Below are 19,612 nucleotides of genomic sequence, written 5' to 3'. Positions count from 1 at the left end.
AGTCTCTCATGACAATTTTGCCAGCTTCCAACTCTCCCTATCCTCCCATCCCCCCTCCAGACAGGAGATGCCAACACAGTCTCAAGTGTCCACCTGATACAAATAGCTCACTCTTCATCCGCATCTCTCTCCTACCCACTGTCCAGTCCCTTTCATGCCTAAGTGTGTTTTTAAGTCAAATTTGTATGTAAGTCAGAACAGGTGCATACGGTTTTTATTCAGATTGACTTTAGTGCAAGAAAAGTCTTGAAGCCTTTTCAATGATTTAAAAGTTGCATGTACACCAAGTGAAGGTGACTGTGATGAAGAATTTGTTGTGAGTAGGGGTTGGTTCAATTGTTTCAAAGTGAGGGCAAATTTACAAAACGTTAAAGGGTAACTATGAGTTGTTAGATGGTCATAACTCGGGGACTTACTGTATTACTTCACCATCACAACAACCTTTCAGGACAAGAAGAATCATTACAGTCCCCAATTTAATGATAATTAACCTAAGATACAACTGTCACTATCTTTGTTAGTTACTGGCATTGTGCTCAAATTCAAGGCTTATTCTATCAATAACAGTGATCCAGCATAAATTCCCGAGGACTAAAAAATTATTTCACTTACAATACAACATAGTTATTCTAATTAAAATCATCATACCATTTGGTGATACCATAACAATCTTTAATAATATCCTGAAGGACGGCACGATAGAAGAGCGATTCAGTAGGCAGCTGAAAAAAATGTAGATACATATAAGCAGAAGAAACAAACACAAAAACAGTAATCAAAATTAATACCTGAGAGTTTGGACTGTAACTGTCTGTTAGAAACCTAACTTTTTTGCTAAACAGAGAGGACGATTTTAAAATTTTTCAATTCTAAGGCTCAAGGGTTATCCTGAGGCTAATTCCCACTGATAAAGTAGTTATACAAGAAAACAGAAGAAACCAAAAAGAAATAGTAGTGAATGAAAGAGAAAAGGCTATAATCAACGAAAAATGACCTACTGTCCCATATGGAATGTGTATTTAGTTAAAAATGTAGAAATAACTTTCAAGACCAGTCAAGTCGCCTACGGAGTTTATAAAAGATCAGTCATATGGGATATGCGCAGATGAGAAGCGAATATGGCTTGGTCCTTGTGGACAGTGGGTGTGTTTGCCAAAAAATTGTAGCAGGTGTTCATTTTCCTTTTTTTTTTTTAAATAACTTTGCGTGGAAGCTGGTTGTTGACATTTTTTGTATACTGAATTTTCCTATACTATCAATATCAACAGAGCTGTGGGGATAGAGATGGGGTTTCAGCAACTTTGACATTAATAACGAATATCCTATAATTTCTGTTTCAAGAGTACCTCTTCTATTGCTGCAGTGAAGTGCTCTTTTATTTATAAACAGCTATTTTTTGCCTTCTACTTCTTCTTTTTTTTTTTTTTTTACTTCTTTAAAACTATTGTGATTCATTGGGGTCCTTCTCTTCAGCCATTCTTTCATTTCTTTTACCATTGAACTTAACAGGACACCTTTCACCTCTTTCCCCCAAAGTTAAAACTCCGTTTATGATCCTATGTACTTTCCAACTTCCTTCTTCAACTCTGCAGTAGCCACTGGGCAGATCTTCCAGGCCTCAGACACATTTTCTGTATTTCCTTACTTACGGTAGCACTCTCTCTTTCTTGGGGTGAATCCCAGTTGATATTTTCTATGTACTACAACCATAAAGACTGTAATGGATTGAATTGTATTCTCCAAAAATATGTGTCAACTTGGTTAGGCCATGATTCCTGGTGCTGTGTGGCTGTCCTCCATTTTGTGATTTTCCTATGTGTTGTAAATCATAATCTCTGCATGTGGTTAAAGAGGATTCAACAACAACAACAACAACAAAAAACCAAACCCAGTGCCGTTGAGTTGATTCCGACTCATAGCGACCCTATTAGGGTGGGACATAACACCCTTGCTCAGGTCACATCCCTAATCCAACGTAAAAGGAGTTTCCCTGGGTGTGGCCTGCACCACCTTTTATCTCACAAGAGATAAAAGGAAAGGGAAGCAAGCTGGGAGTTGGGGGACCTTGTACCACCAAGAATGAAGTACTAGGAGCAGGGCATGTTTTTTGGACCCAGGGTCCCTGTGTGAAAAAGCTCCTAGTCTGGAGGAAGATTGACAAGAATGCCGACAGAGAGAGAAAGCCTTCCTCTGGAGCGGACGCCCTGAATTTGGACTTTAGCCTACTTTACTGTGAAGAGATAAATTTCTCTTTGTTAAAGTCATCCACTTGTGGTATTTCTGTTACAGCAACACTAGATGACTAAGACAAGGTGGCTACTGCAGAGTTGAAGAAGGAAGTTGGAAAGTACATAGGATCATAAATGGAGTTTTAACTTTGGGGGAAAGAGAGATGAAAGGTGTCCTGTGAAGTTCAATGGTAAAAGAAATGAAAGAATGGCTGAAGAGAAGGACCCCAATGAATTGTAATAGTTTTAAAGTAGAAGAAGGCAAAAAAGAGCTGTTTATAAATGAAAGAGCACTTCACTGCAGCAATAGAAGAGGTACTCTTGAAATAGAAATTACAGGATATTCTTTATCAGTATCAAAGTTGCTGAAACCCCATCTCTAATAATATTGATAGTATAGGAAAATTCAGTATACAAAAAATGTCAGCAACAACAACCCAGCTTCTATGCAAAGTTATTAAAAAAAAAAAGGAAAATGAACACCTGCTAGAATTTTTTGGCAAACACATCCACTGTCCACTATCATCTATCTACCTATCTACCTACCTACCTACCTACTTATCTATCTACCTATCTACCTATCTATCTATCTATCTAATCTTAGTTGTCTAGTGCTGCTATAACAGAAATACCACAAGTGGATGGCTTTAAAAAACAGAAGTTTATTCTGCCACAGTCTAGAAAGCTAGAAGTCCAAATTTAGGGTGCCAGCTTCAAGGGAAAGCTTTCACTCTCTGTCAGCTCTGGGGGAAAGTCCTTGTCATTAATATTTCCCTGTTGAGGAGCTTCTCAGAGCAGGGACCCCTCATCCTAAGGACGCACTATTTCCTGGCTCTTATTTCTTGGTGGTATGAGGTCCCCCAAAAATGTGTGTCAACTTGTCTAGGTCATGAGTCCCAGTATTGTGTGATTATCCACAATTTTGCCATCTGATGTGATTTTCCTATGTGTTGTAAGTCCTACCTCTAGATGTTAATGAGGTGGGATTAGCAGCAGTTATACTAATGAGGCAGGACTCAATATACAAGACTAGGTTGTATCTTAAATCAATCTTTTGAGATATAAAAGACAGAAGTGTGCAGAAGACATGAGGAACCTCATACCATTAAGAAAGCAGCGCCAAGAGCAGAGCACGTCCTTTGAACCTGAAGCTTGTGTGTGGAGAAACTCCTACACCAAGGGAAGACTGCAAGACCTTCCTCTAGAGCTGACAGAGAAAGGAAGCCTTTCCTTGGAACTAATACCCTGAATTTGGACTTCCAGTCTACTATACTGAGAGAGAGTAAACTTCTGTTTGTTAAAGCCATCCACTTCTGTTATTTCTGTTATAGCAGCACTAGATAACTAAGACAAATATATATATATACACACAGACACCCATACGTATATATATATATATATATGAAAGAGAGTATGTACATATGAGAGCAAGAGTGAGAGATTGATTTTGTTGCACAATTTACAGGATTTGGTGATTTATAGAATTTGGAGATAAAGTTGACTTGGAAGTTTATTCTCTCTCAGTCTAGGAGGCTAGAAAGTCCGAATTCAGGGTGCCAGCTCATGGGGAAGAATTTTTCTCTCTGTCAGCTCTGGTTGGAAGGTCCTTGTCATTAATCTTTCCCTGTTGGGAAGCAGAACAAGGACCTAATCAAGGAACAATCCTCAGGATAGGAGAATCTGACAACATTTTCCAGTGGGGTTTCAGAACTGCCATGGCTGAGACTGTAAATGTGTCTCTCATTTTTTACCTTTTTGAATGAAAATTTTTATGGAGGATATCCTGTATCTGATCTACCACTGTATATCGGTTGTATTGTGGTGCAGATAACTTCTCTTGTGGTTCTTAGGTCTCTAGATCAAGAAGAACCCCATGCATATCTAATATAGAAGAGGGGACCCAGGACTTTAAGTCTGATGCTGAGATTGGATCAGTCTTTGGATGAGGTTGAATGTATTTTTTATGTGGGAGGGATGTAAATATTTTGACCCAGAGTGTGGGCTGTGAAAGTGTGAAGAACTGGCTCCAATTATTCACCCCTCCCTGCATCCACATACTTCCCATAACCTTGTTATGGGTGAATATATTTTTCCACCTCTTTTCTTTGAGCTTGACCATGTTACTAGCTTTGAACAATGGTTTGAAGGCAAAAGTGCCAGTTCTGAGCGCAGGCCTTAAGGATCCTTGTGCATTTCTGCTTGCCATCTTGCAGCTTTGTCATTGCCATGTGAAGTGTGACTGGGCAGCTCCCTAGTCTAAGAAGAAGAGAATGGGTGGAGCTGAGTCTCCCTGCCAACCCAGAAATTGGAAGCTTGAAGTAGAGCTACACGGCTGAGCCCAGCGTAGACCATTTGAACCTCAGCCACTGCAGCCTGAAACAGAGATGCCCAAATCAATCCAGAGATACATAAGAATAAATGACTGTTATTTTAGCCACTGATATGTGGACTGATTTACGACACAGTATTACTGTGGCAATAACTAACCACTTTGGGCCCCCATCACTTTAGAAAGATAAGTAGAACACTACAGATTATTGAGTAAGTAATGATATCAGTAGAAGAAGATTACTATAGAGGCTATAGCAATAATTCAAGCGAGAAGATGAATTCCTGAATTAGGACAGTGGAGACAAAGAGAAAAGAATAGATTAAGAGATGTTTGGGGGGAGAATTTTAGAGTTGATGACTGATTGGATATTGGTAATGGAGGAAATGTAAGAGTCTAGGACGATCCAAATTTTTCTGATTTAAGAAAGGGGATGGATGATGGTGTCATTTACTAAAACAAAGAATATATGTAGGAAACACATTTGAGGTACAATGTTGGTTCTGACCATGTCGGGTTTATGACAGGCAGAGAAGCATATATGAGGCAGAATTTTGGTTTTGAACATGTTGACTCTGAGACACTGGGGTAAGTGAGATGGGCAGTATTTGGAAATATGGGTCTGGCATTCCAGAATGAAGCCTGGTCAAAATATATAGTTCCTGGTTATTGGAACTGGTGGTAACTGCAGCCACATTGAGAATGAGATTATTTAAGGAATTCATATGTGATAAACAGAAAAATATGGAATTATAGGAAACGTAAACATTTAAAAGGTGAGGAACAGGTGAAGGAAGGCGGTAGGTAGGCAACAAGACTTAGTAGAAATAGCCATAAAGGAAGGAGGATGAGCAGGATAAGTGGACATGAAGAATGATGGAGGTCAAGAATGCTAAATGCTTTTGAGGTGTCAAATAAGGTAAAAACTAAAAACTGTCCAATGGCTGGCAATGATTTTAGGATACGGGTTCACTGGAATATGTATACCTACTGAGTTATCCTTTTGCTACCTCTATCCTCTGTCAGAGCCCGAGACTGTTACTTTCATTTGTTTCCAGCTAGAAAGAATATGTTTGGGTTCAGGTGAGGTTTAGTACAAAACAGAATTTGTCTTGGGCTCAGCACCTTTCAGGGATGACCCTGCCTATCAGGTGTGTGCTCAGACAGAAAATCTACTCTATTGCCTCTCCCTCCCTACCACCCCATCCAACTGCAAGTTCCCACATGGTGGCCTCCAGGTGCTGAAACAGGGGTGGAGGGTAAACCCATTGCCATTGAGTTGATTCTCACTGATAGTGACCCTATAAGACAGAGTAGAACTTGCCCCATAAATTTTCCAAGGAGTAGCTGGTGGATTTGAACTCCTGATTTTTTGGTTAGCAGCGTAGCTCTTAGCCACTGTGCTACCAGGGCCCCTGGGGGGTTGAGGGTAGAACATCATTTCTTAGGTCTTCATCTGATGGCATTACCCTTAAAGTCACTGAAGATTGTCTGATTTACAGCATCTTGACAGAGCACCTTGAAAGAACAGAAGTCATATCCCCTCTTGAAAGCAGGGGGAGGGGAATGGTAAGTCCAGCGAAAAAGGTGTTAGGAATACCACAGTCCCCAATTCAACTTCTAAAATAATTCACTCTAACCAGACACACCCATACTTGAATGACCATACTAAAATTTACAACCTTCAAAAGGCATAATTTTTATATAAAATCTCTTTCCACGTACAACTCCTTCACTTGAGACAAAACCCTCTGATTCCTAAACTTTCCTTTCCTGAATACTGCTTTAAAATATTTCACCTAGAATTTCTCATGTCTGGAATATAGTTTACTTTTGACATTTTCTCATCTTGAGTTAACTCTTTTCTATATTGCCAAAATCTCTGCTTTATTATCTGTCCCTTAAAAAAAAAAACTTTCTCAAAAATTCCTTCACTTCAATGCTGAAACCCCTTTTTATATATTTACATCTAATCCCATAGTGCACCACTGAAATTCAAGGCATTTGGCAAATTTATATCTTGAAGTGAAATATTCATACTAGTACTACAAATGGCTTACAAAGTACTTAATACTTTGTTTGATTAGCTATAATAGATGGAAACATTAATATTATAGGAAACTTACTTTATAAAATAGTTAAAATCCCTATGCTTTTGATAAAAATTATATAAAATGGTATCAAAATAATTTAGAAATAAAAGTATATTTATATTTTATTTAAAAAATTATTAAAGACCACACACATACAAAAAGACCAAAAAACACATTTTTAAGCAAGAAAGAAAAGAAATGGAATGAATACAGAAATACAAACAGGATAGAAGAAATCACTGTTCCCAAATTACTCTAAGTAAATAAGAGTTTTACAGCTGTTTCCTAAGAGAAAAGGGAAGAGAGTTATGAAGTGCCTTCAACTGCACATTCCTGGAATAACTAGGACTATCCATCTTGGTAAATACAGATGGAGTAAGTGGGAAGGAAGGGAGTCAATGTCTCCCCAGCAGCTTGTGTCTGACTACTCCAGGATAAACTTGATGTGGTTCAGAATTTCTTTCCTAACTTCACAAGTAATAAATCAATTTAACGCTTTAATGTATCTTAAAAATGGGAGGAAGAGGAAAAGTGTTCGTACACCCTTAAAGCATTCATATTAGACATGCATTTTACAGGTCTAGTGGAAAAAAGCACTAAGCTGGAAGTCAAAGCTCTGCAATTAATTAAGGGAGCTAGAACATACTATTAAACTTCTGCTGTGTATCATGTTCTCATGTAAGTTTGGGATAATACCTCACTCATGTTTGGGTGTAAGCATGAGCAAGCAGTTCGGATACGAAAAATGCCACACAAATGCACTGGGGAATTATTATGATGAAGGTTCTTCCCTATTCCAATTCATGAAAACCAAACCAAACCTACTGCCTTCAAGTCAATTCCATCTCACAGGCAGCCGAGCCCTTTAACCACTATGCCACCAGGGCTCCTTCCAGTTCCCTAGGGGACCATTAAGTTGATATGTAATATAATAGTTAAGAGTTTGTGGTTCAGAGTCAAATATAGATTCAAATCTCAGCATTGGCTACTCTATATTTCATCAGAGAGATAATAATAATGGTAATATCAATAATAGTAGCTACTGCCTAATAGTATGTATGTAGTACCTTAATAGGTGAGAAGAACTTTGAATAGGACTTAGCCCATAGTGAGCTTCGTGTTAGTTTTAGCTATTATTTTCATTATCATAATAATAAATTAAAACAGTAACAACAGTTGACGTTTATTGAGCATTTACTATGTGCCAGACATTGTTTTAAGCATTTTACATGCATTCATTCATTTAATCCTTACAACAATTCTATTCAGAAGTACCATTATTACTCCTATTATTACTGCTATTATCCCTATCTTACAGATTAAAAAATTAAGCTATAGAGAAAATTTGATATGTGCTTATGGTCACTTAACTAGTAGGTGGTAGAGACAGAATGCAAACCAGGAGTCTGAGACTAAAGACTACACACTTAAATAATATGCTCTAATGCCTTCAAAGGAATTATTTTTTAAATCAATTTTTAGACAGAAATGTTGAAATGCATCAAAAAAAAAAAAAACATGCAAAGTGCTTAGCACAGCATCTAGATGAGTGCAAATGACATTTGTTATTACTATTACCATTTTTAAAAACTCATGTACCTATTAATGTTCCCTGAAAAGAAGCAGAAGAGATTTCTTAAAATTTAAGTCCAACAAGAAAAATCTGATGAAACTTTTCAAACAATAAACTAGAAAAACAAGAACAAAAAAACCTAGTATGTTTCATGAATCATACAGTAGAGGATAAGACAATTATGTGACTATTTTGGGGATACATTTTACTTCTGTTTATGTGTGCAAGCCCATTTGGTTGTTGCAATTAATGACTAACAAAGTAAATAAAGAAAAAAGTCATCAAAGAAAAAAATTAAAGGTGTGTTTTGGACTATAGTTAAATAATAAAGTGAATGCTATGCCTTATTTATCTTTACTTGAACTAAGCTCATAAGAGCCTGATATTCAGCAACAGCATTCTTTAGAAATATTTATAGATGAACTTTTTAGTATAATATGAAGAAATTAGAAGTCAGGACAAGAGTATAATGTAGAAACTTTCTTAGAAGTTCGATTTACTTTTTCTGAAAGCTCACTTCTCTTTTGAAGTAAACCTACAGAAACTGTATAAATTTGAATATGCAGAAGTGACAAGAAGAGGTGATATTTATTAAAATCCATCAGGTTTTAAGTTCATCAGCAGGTCAAGCATGAAGGATACTTAAGGTAGAAACTATTGAGTTCATCAGTTGGATTATAGTAAACACTCTTACTTACCCCTTGGCCAACTGCAACCCGCTCCAAAGCCTTTAAAAAGAAGAATCAAAACAAAGACTGCTGATATATTTAGTCTTATCTTATAAGATTTATAAACACACTGTATAAGGGCTTGTGAAAATGACATTTGAAAAGATTAATTAAGTGATAACATGTAAGTTTATACACTTAAAAGTGCTAATATCATTAAGGAATGTTAACTGGTATGCTTGTATAATCTGGGCCTGATTTATAATAGATGAATGTCTTATACGCAAACACATGTATACTACAATTATATAAGCTCCTTAAAATTTAGAAGGAATCTGAAAAGAGGAAAGAAATGAAATAACATTCCTGGTTCAGCTTAAGTGTACCTAAAACAATCAAATGAATCCAAAGTTGTTATTATGTGTACATATAGAGACATATTTACATAATACTTTTTAACGTATCTCTTCCAGTTTTTTATGAACATATAATTTCAACATTTATTAAGCAAATGAACACATTAATTAAAAGCTTACCTTAGAAAATTATATATATTTTAAATTGTATGATCAAGTGTCAGGTAGAAGAAAAAGTAATAAATATTTTTTATAATTTCATTTGTAGCTGGATTTTACATTTGTCTTTAAGATCCAAAATATTTTTTTTTACAAATTGTTTCCTAGTATTTCTAGTCCCCCATAAGTCTGTCAGTTTTGTCATACTTGTGTGTTGCTCTGAAGATGGAAGCTATGCCACTGGTTTTAAAATACCAGCACGGTCAACCATGGTGGACAGGTTTCAGCTGAGCTTTCAGACTAAGACATACTAGGAAGAAGGACCCAGTGGTCTACTTCTGAAAAAAATTTAGCCAGTGAAAACCTTATGAATAGCTATGGAACATAGTATGATATAGTGCCAGAAGATGAGCCCTTCAGGTTGGAAGGCACTCAAAATATGACTGGGAAAGAGCTGGCTCCTCAAAGTAGAGTCAACCTTAATGACATGGATGGAGTCAAGCTTTTGGGACCTTCATTTGCCAATGAGGCATGACTCCAAATGAGAAGAAACAGCTGCAAACATCCTTTAATAACTGGAACATGGAATGTATGAACTGAATCTAGGAAAACTGGAAACCATCAAAAAAGAAATGGAATGCATAAACATCAATATCCTAGGCATTAGTGAACTGAAATGGACTGGTATTGGCCATTTTGAATTGGATAATCATATGGTCTACTATGCCATGAATGACAAGCTGAAGAGCAATGACGCATTCATTGTCAAAAAGAACATTTCAAGATCTATCTTGAAGTACAACGCTGTCAGTGATAGGATAGTACCCATACGCCTATAAAGAAGACCAACTGATATGACTATTATTCAAACTTATGCACGAACCACTAAGGCCAAAAATAAAGAAACTGAGGAATTTTATCAATTTTTGCCAAATAAAATCGATTGAACATGCAATCGGGGCACGTTAATAATTATCAGTAATTTGGAATGCGAAAGTTGGAAATGAAGAAGAAGAGTTGGTAGTTGGAAAATATGGCCTTGGTGATAGAAATGATGCCAGAGATCACATGACAGAATTTTACAAGATCAATGACTTCTTCATTGCAAATACCTTTTTTCAACAACATAAACAGCAACCATATGTGTGGACCACGCCTGATGAAATGCACAGGAATTAAATCGACTACATCTGTGGAAAGAGACAACGGAAAAGCTCAACATCATCAGTCAGAGCAAGGCCAGCAGTCTATTAAAGAACAGACCAGCAACAGCTCATACGCAAGTTCAAGTTGAAGCTGAAGATCTAAAGTATGACCTTGAGTATATCCTACCTGAATTTAGAGACCATCTCAAGAATAGATCTGACACTCTGAACACTAATGACCTAAGACCAGACAAGCTGTGAAATGACATCAAGAAGATCATACATTAGGAAAGCAAGAGGTCATTAAAAAGACAAGAAAGAAAGAAAAGACCAAAATGGATGTCAGAAGAGACTCTGAAACTTGCTCTTGAATGTCGAGTAGCTAAAGTGAATGGAAAAAATGAAGTAAAAGAGATGAACAGAAGATTTCAAAGGGTGGCTCCAGAAGATAATGTATTGCAATGACATGTGCAAAGACCTGGAGTTAGAAAACCAAAAGGGAAGAACACACTCAGCATTTCTCAAGCTAAAAGAACTGAAGAAAAAATTCAAGCCTCAAGTCTCAAAATTGAAGGATTCTATGGGGAAAATATTAAATGATGCAGGAAGTGTCAAAAGAAGATGGAAGGAATAGACAAAGTCATTGTACCAAAAAGAATTGTTCGATGTTTAATCATTTCAAGAGGCAACATATGATCAAGAACCCATGGTACTAAAGGAAGATATATGCACACCTAATTCACTGCAGCACTGTTCACAATAGCAAAAAGATGCAAACAACCTAGGTGCCCATGAACAGATGAACGAATAAACAAATTATGGTATATTCACCCAATGGAATACTACGCAATGATAAAGAACAACCATGAATACATGAAACATCTCATAACATGGATGAATCTGGAAGGCATTATGCTGAGTGAAATCAGTCAGTCATAAAAGGACAAATATTGAAGGAGACCACTATTGTAAGAACTCAAGAAAAGGTTTAAACCAGAAGAAAACATTCTTTGATGGTTATGAGGGTGGGGAGGGAGGGAGAGGGGTACTCACTAACTAGAGAGTAGACAAGAATTATTTTAGGAGAAAGGAAGGACAATACACAGTACAGGGGAAGTCAGTACAACTGGACTAAACCAAAAGCTAAGAGGTTTCCTGAATACAGCCAAACACTTTGAGGGACAGAATAGCAGGGGTAAGGGTCTGGGGACCACGCTTTCAGTGGGCATCTAGGTTAAGTGGCATAACAAAGCTTATTAAGAAAATCTTCTGTATCCCACGTTGGTAAGTAATGTCTGAGGTCTTAAAAGCTAGCAAGCAGCCATCTAAGACACATCAATTGATTTCAACCCACCTGGAGCAAAGAAGAATGAAGAACACCAAAGACACAAGGAAAATAATGAGCCTGAGGCAGAAAGGGCCACATAAACCAGAGAGTCCATGATCCTTACACTGGAAGAACTAGATGGTGCCTGGCTACCACCAATGGCCACCCTGACAGGGACCACATCAGAGACTCCTTGATGGAGCAAGAAGAAAGTGGAGCGCAGAACTCAAATTCTAGAAAAAAGACCAGACTTAATGGTCTGACTGAGACTGGGGGGATCCCTGAAGACATGGCCCCCAGATTCTCTGTTAGCCCAAATCTGAAACCATTCCCATAGCCAACTCTTCAGGCAAAGATTAGACTGGACTATAAGACATAAAATGAGACTGGTGAGGAGTGTGCTCCTTAGCTCAGGTAGATACATGAAACTAAGTGGGCAGCTCCTCTCCAGCAGTGAAATGAGAAGGCAAAGGGGGACAGAAGCTGGTTGAATGGACATGGAAAATACAGAATGGGGAGGAAGAGTGTGGTATCACGTTATAGGGAGAGCAACTAGGGTCACATAACAATGTGTGTATAAGTTTTTGTTTATGAGAAACTGACTTGAATTGTAAACTTTCACTTAAAGCACAATGAAAAAAAAAGTGGTATGTGTTGCTGATGAGCTAACTTCTAGAAAAACAAATGATAAATTTTGACTGCATGGTAGAAGATAATCTAGTAGGTGATAAGAAGTTTCTTACAAATATTAATCTTGTTCTTGGCTAATAAGCACAGATAATGAAGAAAATTATACCAAGTGTTCATTTCACACTAATCTAAAAAAAATTTTTTTATAGTTTTATTAGGCTTAAAGTATGCTTGAACAGGCTGTATTCATTTTAATAGTATTTCTAGTTAGTTCCCTTAACAATCCACAGTAAAGCAACACCAGAAAGGTCTTTATTTATTTAATTCTTGTGCTTTAAATATTTGTGGAAAAAGTCAGTTGTGGAGCGAAAGACAATAAAGCAAAATGTACCAAAAGAAATGTTCCATAGACTTTCGACATCAGTATAAACCAAAAAAAAACCCAAACCCATTGCTGTCGCATTGATTCCAACTCATAGTGACCCTATAGGACAGAGCAGAACTGCCCCATAGGGTTTCGAAGGCTGCAAATCTTTAGGGAAGCAGACTGCCACATCTTTCTCCCATAGAGCAGCTGGTGTGTTTGAACCACTGTGCCACCAGGGTTCCTTAAGATCACTATACCCACTCAGTACCCAGTGCCCTCGAGTCGATTCCAAAAGTCAAGGTGAGCAGGGATTGGGATAGAACTAACAAAAGGGGCATTCCATGGAAAGCTGACAGTGGTCAGGAAAAGTTCTTAAGTACAGTATGGTCTGCAAATTCTCTATCACGGAATTTATTTCTCAAAACCTCTTTATTTTGGTACTTTAAATGTTTATTTTTACAGCAAACATTCCTGTTTCATGGATGCAATATATTGTTTTATCTTTCTTAGGGGTATTAATGGGTTGCTATGAGTTGGAATCAACTTGACAGCAACAGGTTTGTTTTTTTTGGTTTTATGTTATTTTATATCATTTTGGATAGTCTCCATTTCCTCCAAGTTCCTTTGTTTTTCCTATTTATTTAATTTCTACCTTTCATGTTAGACTTTCCTCAGACATTTAGTGAGAACTGTCTGTTGAGATTTAAAATGAGGGTACCATAAACAATGTGCTTATGAATGAGGGCTATTAATTATGTGCCTTACTCTAGAGAGAAAGGTCTGTTCTGCGTCATTTCGAAATCCCTGATGCCAGTATCTTTAGGTCTTTTCTCTTAAGCTAGTCAGATTCCACAAAAGACTATTCAATCTTTGCCTAACATATAAGTCTGACTGCCAGTATTCCAGGAGCCAAGTCATTCCAATAATGACTTCTCTATCATTCAATAAGACAACCAACAGGTATCATTTACAGATAAAATGAAAGAACAATAAATATTCCCAGAAAAGTATTCTAAGTGGGTCTACATAAGGAAATTATTATTTGAGCATGAATAGATTTCTAAGCTAAATCTAGAATCCATAAACCAGAACACTGGCACACTATTTTTTATACTGCTATGCAATTGGCATAGAAATAATGGCCCTAAAAGAATTAATTTCCCTGTGGTTGAACATTAAACATATTATTTAATCAGCTATATTTTGTTTCTGATGACGAGAGCCATTTACACTATTTAACCTACACCTGTCCCTTTGTAAACCAACATAGCTCCATAAACAGTGAACATGATAGGCTGTGATCTAGGTCTAAAGACACTATAGCAAAATCAGGCACAATAGGGGTTTTACTAAGTGGATAGTTATTTCATATCTGAGGCAGCTTAACAATATTTTTCCCATCCCAGAAAAAATTAGGTGACCAAATAAATGATCTGCTACAAACACATACCACAGAGCTGTGGGTAAAGTATTGAGCTATTTCTGTATTTAAGACAGGGGAGGTGGTACATTTTATATAATGATGAAGAAAATGTTTGCTGTGTATAACTATACACTGTTATTGCACTGCATGTAGAATGGGTAATGTTGGAAGGACAACTCATTTTTCTTCAAATTTTTGTAATGCACAAAAGGACTAATGATGCTGTGTAAAATTTGGCATTTAATGCACAAAATCAGCCAAAAGTAATAAATTCTGTGACATCTGGATAAAGTTCTTAGTTCAGGAAAAAAATATAACCATACCAAACATGCTGACATTCTGGCATTACGGCCACAGCACCATCTCTCTTCCTTTAGATAGTGGCACATCGGAAATCCCCACTTTTCTTGAGTAAGTTCTGCAGATGGAGGAAAAAATGGATTATTAAAATACAGTTTTTCCTCTTTCTGTAAAAGTAAATAATCTATTGAGAAAGCAAATTAGTCATTGAGAGCATCAAACAGGAGTTTACCATGGGAGCAGTGACGTTTAACAGTTCAATTCAGTCTGTTAACTGAAAGCATTTTAGTATTATGAAGATGGTATTTGCTCAACAACACCTGTTTTGTGTTTAAGCTCCAGGTCTGATGCCAACCAATTCGCCAAAATTATTTCTTTAAGATTTACAAAAGCAATTGAAAATGAAAATATTCTTCATGTTCAGTGCAACTATAGGTGATAAGTACAAAATACTGGAATTTTATTGCTTACCTAACTTTCTAAAACAATGACTTTAAAAAATGGCATTTGGCAATTTATTACAGAATCATACTAATTCATTCCTATGAATGCTGAAGGACCAAATTTTACTTTTTTGCCACTATGCTCACTTTTCAGGAAAAGAACAGCTCCACAGGCTCTTATTTTTTCATTATATTAAGAGGTTGTAATATTTTAAACTGTGATTCAATTTGGCTTAATTGCATCTATGATTCAAGTAACAACAAAAAATCAACATTCATTACTTAGTAACATATCTACTGCCCAACTCATCTACAGAGTTACATATGCAACTTGTTAATGCTGGAGCTACTTATGTAAAAAAAAAATAGAACTATTAATTACACAGGGTGTCCAAAAGGAAAACAAAACAAATTTCCACTCTGAATTAAAGCCTGGAAACTAAGAGCTTAAATTTTATCAAAAGTATTACAAGAAAGTTGAGGTAAATATAAATTTTCCACTAGATTAAAAAAGTAGAACAGAACTAAAAACTTGAAAGAAAAAAAAACTCTTTAAAAAATACCGTTGAGGTAGATTACACTAAATATACTTCAAAGCTGCAAAGGATTAGATGATTTTTTTTTTAATTGCACTTTAGATGAAGGTTTACAGAACAAACTAGTTTCTCATCAAACAGTGCACGCCTTGTTGTATGCCACTGGTTAACAGCCCCATAATAAGTCAACACTCTCCCTTTTCAACCTTGGGTTCCCTATTACCAGCTTTCCTGTTCCCTCCTACCTTCCAGTCCCTGCCCCAGGGCTAGTGTGTCCCTTTTAGTCTTGTTTTGTTCCATGGGACTGTTCAACTTCGGCTGAAGGGTGGACCTCAGGAGTAGCTTCATTACTGAGCTGAAAGGGTGTCCAGGGGCCATACTCTCAGGGTTTCTCCAGTCTCTGCCAGGCCAGCAAGTCTGGACTTTCTTTTTGAGTTAGAATTTTGTTCTGCATTTTTCTCCAGCTATGTCTGGGACCCTCTATTGTGATCCCTGTCAGAGCAGTCAGTGGTGGCAGCCGGGCACCATCTAGCTGTACTGGACTCAGTCTGGTGGAGGCCGTGGTAGATGTGGTCCATTAGAAGGACCAGATGACTTTTTATTAAAATAGAGAAGGTTCAAATTTCATGCAGATAAAAAGTCTGTGGAAGAGGTTTCTTTCAGGTATTAATGTAATATTTATAATAGACATTTAAACTATTTTAGGGGAGGATTAAAGACCCCATTGATAATCAGAAAGAAAATATGGACCCTCCCCTTAGTAATATTAAAAACAATTGTGCTTGCACTCATACAGCACTTAATATGTATGAGGCACTATTAAAAGTACTTAATATGTACTAATTGGGGCTCTGGTAGTGAAGTAGTTAAGAGCTCAGCTGCTAACCAAAAAGTCGGCGGTTTGAATCCACAGCCACTCCTTGGAAATCCTATGGGGCAGTTCTACTCTGTCCTATAGGGTCACTATGAGGCAAAATTGACTCAAGAGCAACAGGTTTTAGTTGTTTTGGTTTATATGTATTAATTAGCTTTAGTTCCCAAAGAAATCCTACAAAATTGATGTACTATTATTATACTCATGCTTCAGATAGGGAAACTGAGGTACATTCTTGTTGTGTGCCGTCAATTCCTACTCAATGACCTTAAACCAACAGAGCAGAGCTGCCCCATAGGGCTCCCTAGGCTGTAATGTTCACAGCAGCAGATCACCAGGTCTTTTGTCCCACAGAGCTGCTGGTGGGTTTGAACTGCCCACCTTTCAGTTACCAGCCGAGCACTTAACCATTGTGTCACTCTTTAACTGGGGTACAGGCAGGTTAAATAAATTGCCCGAGGTTGCAAATCTAGTAAGTACATGGCAGAGCTGGAATTTAAATCCAGGGAGCCTGACTCCTGAGTCCAACCTCTTAACCATCAAGCCGTATAAATGCACATACACAAATAATTTCACTTACAATTGAACAGGACTCATAGAGCTCTTGAAGCCTATCCAGGTTTCTAGGGATACTAGGTTACTTCTCCAATTTTCAAGATGACTTGAAACAGTTTAGTTTGAATTTTATTGAGTAGTAAATTGAAGACTTTAAGATTTAACTGAGACATGATTATCATTAAATGAAAGGACTGCTGTAAGTATACTAATTTCTTTTTTTCTTAAAGCTTAAAAAAAAAAAATTATATCTTACTGCCAAGAGTGAGGAATCCTGGTGGTGTAATGGTTAAGAGTTTGGCTGCTAACCAAAAGGTCAGCAGTTAGAATCCACCAGCTGCAGCTTAGAAACCCTGTGGAGCAGTTCTACTCTGTCCGATAGGGGTGCATGAATTGGAATTGACTCACCAGCAATGTGTAGGTATGAACAGTAAGGGGCTAGAGAGATGAGGTGTGCTATTTTATTCAGAATGGTTAGGAAAAGTGCTAACCACTAAAACCGTGTTTCCCCAAAGTCCATTCTCCTTGTTCCATGTAGTAGCAGAGCTCTCAATTTTTAGCTTGACATTCAGCCACTCAGGTGAATGACTGCAATTCTCAGACTCCCTTTCAGCTACCAGACTATGAAACCAGGTTTGGCCAATGAGTTATAGTCAGAAAGATGTGTGCAAATTCCCAGCCATTTGCTTAAAGGGAGGGAGGTATGTTCTTTTGCCCCACACCTCCAATGCCTTACTTCACCCTTCCTCTGTCTAGAATGTGATCATGGTGGCAAGCCAACTAGGGCCATGCAGACAAGAGCAGCAGAAGATGAAGCAACAAAATACAAGAATTCTGGGTTCTTGGAAGGCTTTGTGGTACAGAGCCACCATACCAACTCTAATCACCTACCTCTGAATTGCAAGAGAAATATCCCTCTGTTTTGTTTAAGCCACTGTTATTCAGATTCTGAATCCATTTTGCATATAAATCTTTATCTTAGTGCTTCCCCAACTTTTTATAGCACAGAACTCTCAGAATATGGTGACATTTGTACATCACTCTAAGATAAATAGATGATGATGATTGTGGTCTGAGGCAAAACGCAGGGGATAGCGGGATCAATAACTTAGGAACCTACTCAGCCATAAAGAGAAATGAAGTCCTAATACATGCTACAACATGGATGAACCCTGAAGACATGCTGAGTAAAACAAGTCAATCACAAAAAAGACAAATACTGTATGATCTCATTTATATGAAATGATAATAGTCAAATGTATAGAGACCAAAGTTTATTAGCTGTTACCAGAGGTGGGAGGAGGGGGTAGAGAGAGCCATTGTTTGGGAAGTAGTGAGTATCTGTTTATGGTAAAGAGAAATCCGGCTTCAATTAAGGGTAATAGTTATATAACATGATTAATGTAATTGATATCACTAAGCTATACACTCAAAAAGAACTGAATTGGCAAATATTGTGTTGTATATATTTCTACAAAAAAAGAAAAAGCAGCTGCTGATATTGACTATAGACAACCAAACACCTCATAGGATTTATTTTCTTGGTTCAAAGGTTTAGGGTCATGATTTCGTGGAACGTTCCAGCCAATTGTCCTAATACTTATTTTGGTGCTTCTGTTTCTCCTAGTTTATTGTATTGTGCCTGGGGTCTTAAAAGTTTGTAAGTGGCTACCCAAGGTACAATAATTGGTCTCTATTTGCTATGAGACCAGAAGACCTGGAGGGTACCTAGCTACCATTACTGAATGTTTTGATCAAAGATTCTAAGAAGAATTCTGATCAAAAGAGGGAAAATGTGGAACAGAATTTAAAATTCTCATGGACTGTAGACTTTCTGGAGCCATCGAGGCTGGATGACCCCCTGCAACTATTGCCATGAAGAAATCTTTAAATTTTAACCCTTAAACCAAAGCTATCCCCTGAAGTCATCTTTAAAGTAAAGAAGAGGTTCACTTAGTTAAAAAAGAATGTCTGCCTTGAACACTGTGTTCTTCTATGGAATTATCCATATGTGATCAAATTGACAACAGCAACTTGAAAAGTTAGATGAGAAGCTTAGGAGGGCAGTGTTTTTGTTAATGATGGTGAAATAATTTGGAAAAGGATATCAAGAAGGGTGGTCCAACTCGAAGAATGTAACCAGTCACTAAAAAGTGTACATGTAGAAACTATTAAATTGGTTTATGTATTGTTGTGCATATTTTCACAAAAATTAAAACAAACAAGAAACACCTCAGGAATACCCATACAGGATTCATACCACACTAGTTCAATAGTTCTGTCCTATTTAATATAGAATTCTTCTTGGAAAACATGATATTTGAGCAGAAAATTAAATGAAATGAGGGAGCAAGCCATGAGAATATTAGGGGAAGACTTTAAACACACACACACAACAAAACCTAAGTTTTCAACAGGAGATAACTAATCTCCAAAAATATAATACCAGAATATCTTCCAACTTAAAAGGATATTTGACAGGCAGATGATTTCCCAATCTCTTCTAGTATCCCAACCAAAAGCTAAAAAAAAAACAAACTTGTAACACTGGAAGAGAGGGGATTAAAGTCAATTTATTGAAAAACATGGAAAGAATCCTATTCTTT

The 19,612-nt window shown here is 37.1% G+C and overlaps 1 protein-coding gene across 12 annotated transcripts in view; it reads right to left on the bottom strand.

Annotated features, from left to right (window-relative positions):
- Nucleotides 1-19,612, bottom strand: part of METTL25 (methyltransferase like 25) — a 345,627-nt gene that overhangs the window by 261,696 nt on the left and 64,319 nt on the right. For all 12 annotated transcript variants that reach the window (XR_007517292.1, XR_007517291.1, XR_007517293.1 and 9 more), the window contains exons 6-8: nt 14,622-14,716; nt 8,922-8,951; nt 649-722 (exon numbers count right to left, since the gene is read on the bottom strand). Coding sequence is in view for 9 of the 12 variants with exons in the window: in XM_049883967.1 (XP_049739924.1) it covers nt 649-722; nt 8,922-8,951; nt 14,622-14,716 (199 nt within the window). In the remaining 3 variants the exon portion in view is untranslated. The remainder of the gene's footprint in view (nt 1-648; nt 723-8,921; nt 8,952-14,621; nt 14,717-19,612) is intronic.

This window comes from Elephas maximus, chromosome 4 (assembly GCF_024166365.1).
Source record: "Elephas maximus indicus isolate mEleMax1 chromosome 4, mEleMax1 primary haplotype, whole genome shotgun sequence".
In the NCBI taxonomy this organism is placed as follows: Eukaryota; Metazoa; Chordata; class Mammalia; order Proboscidea; family Elephantidae; genus Elephas; species Elephas maximus.
This window is presented reverse-complemented; position numbering and strand designations above follow the sequence as displayed.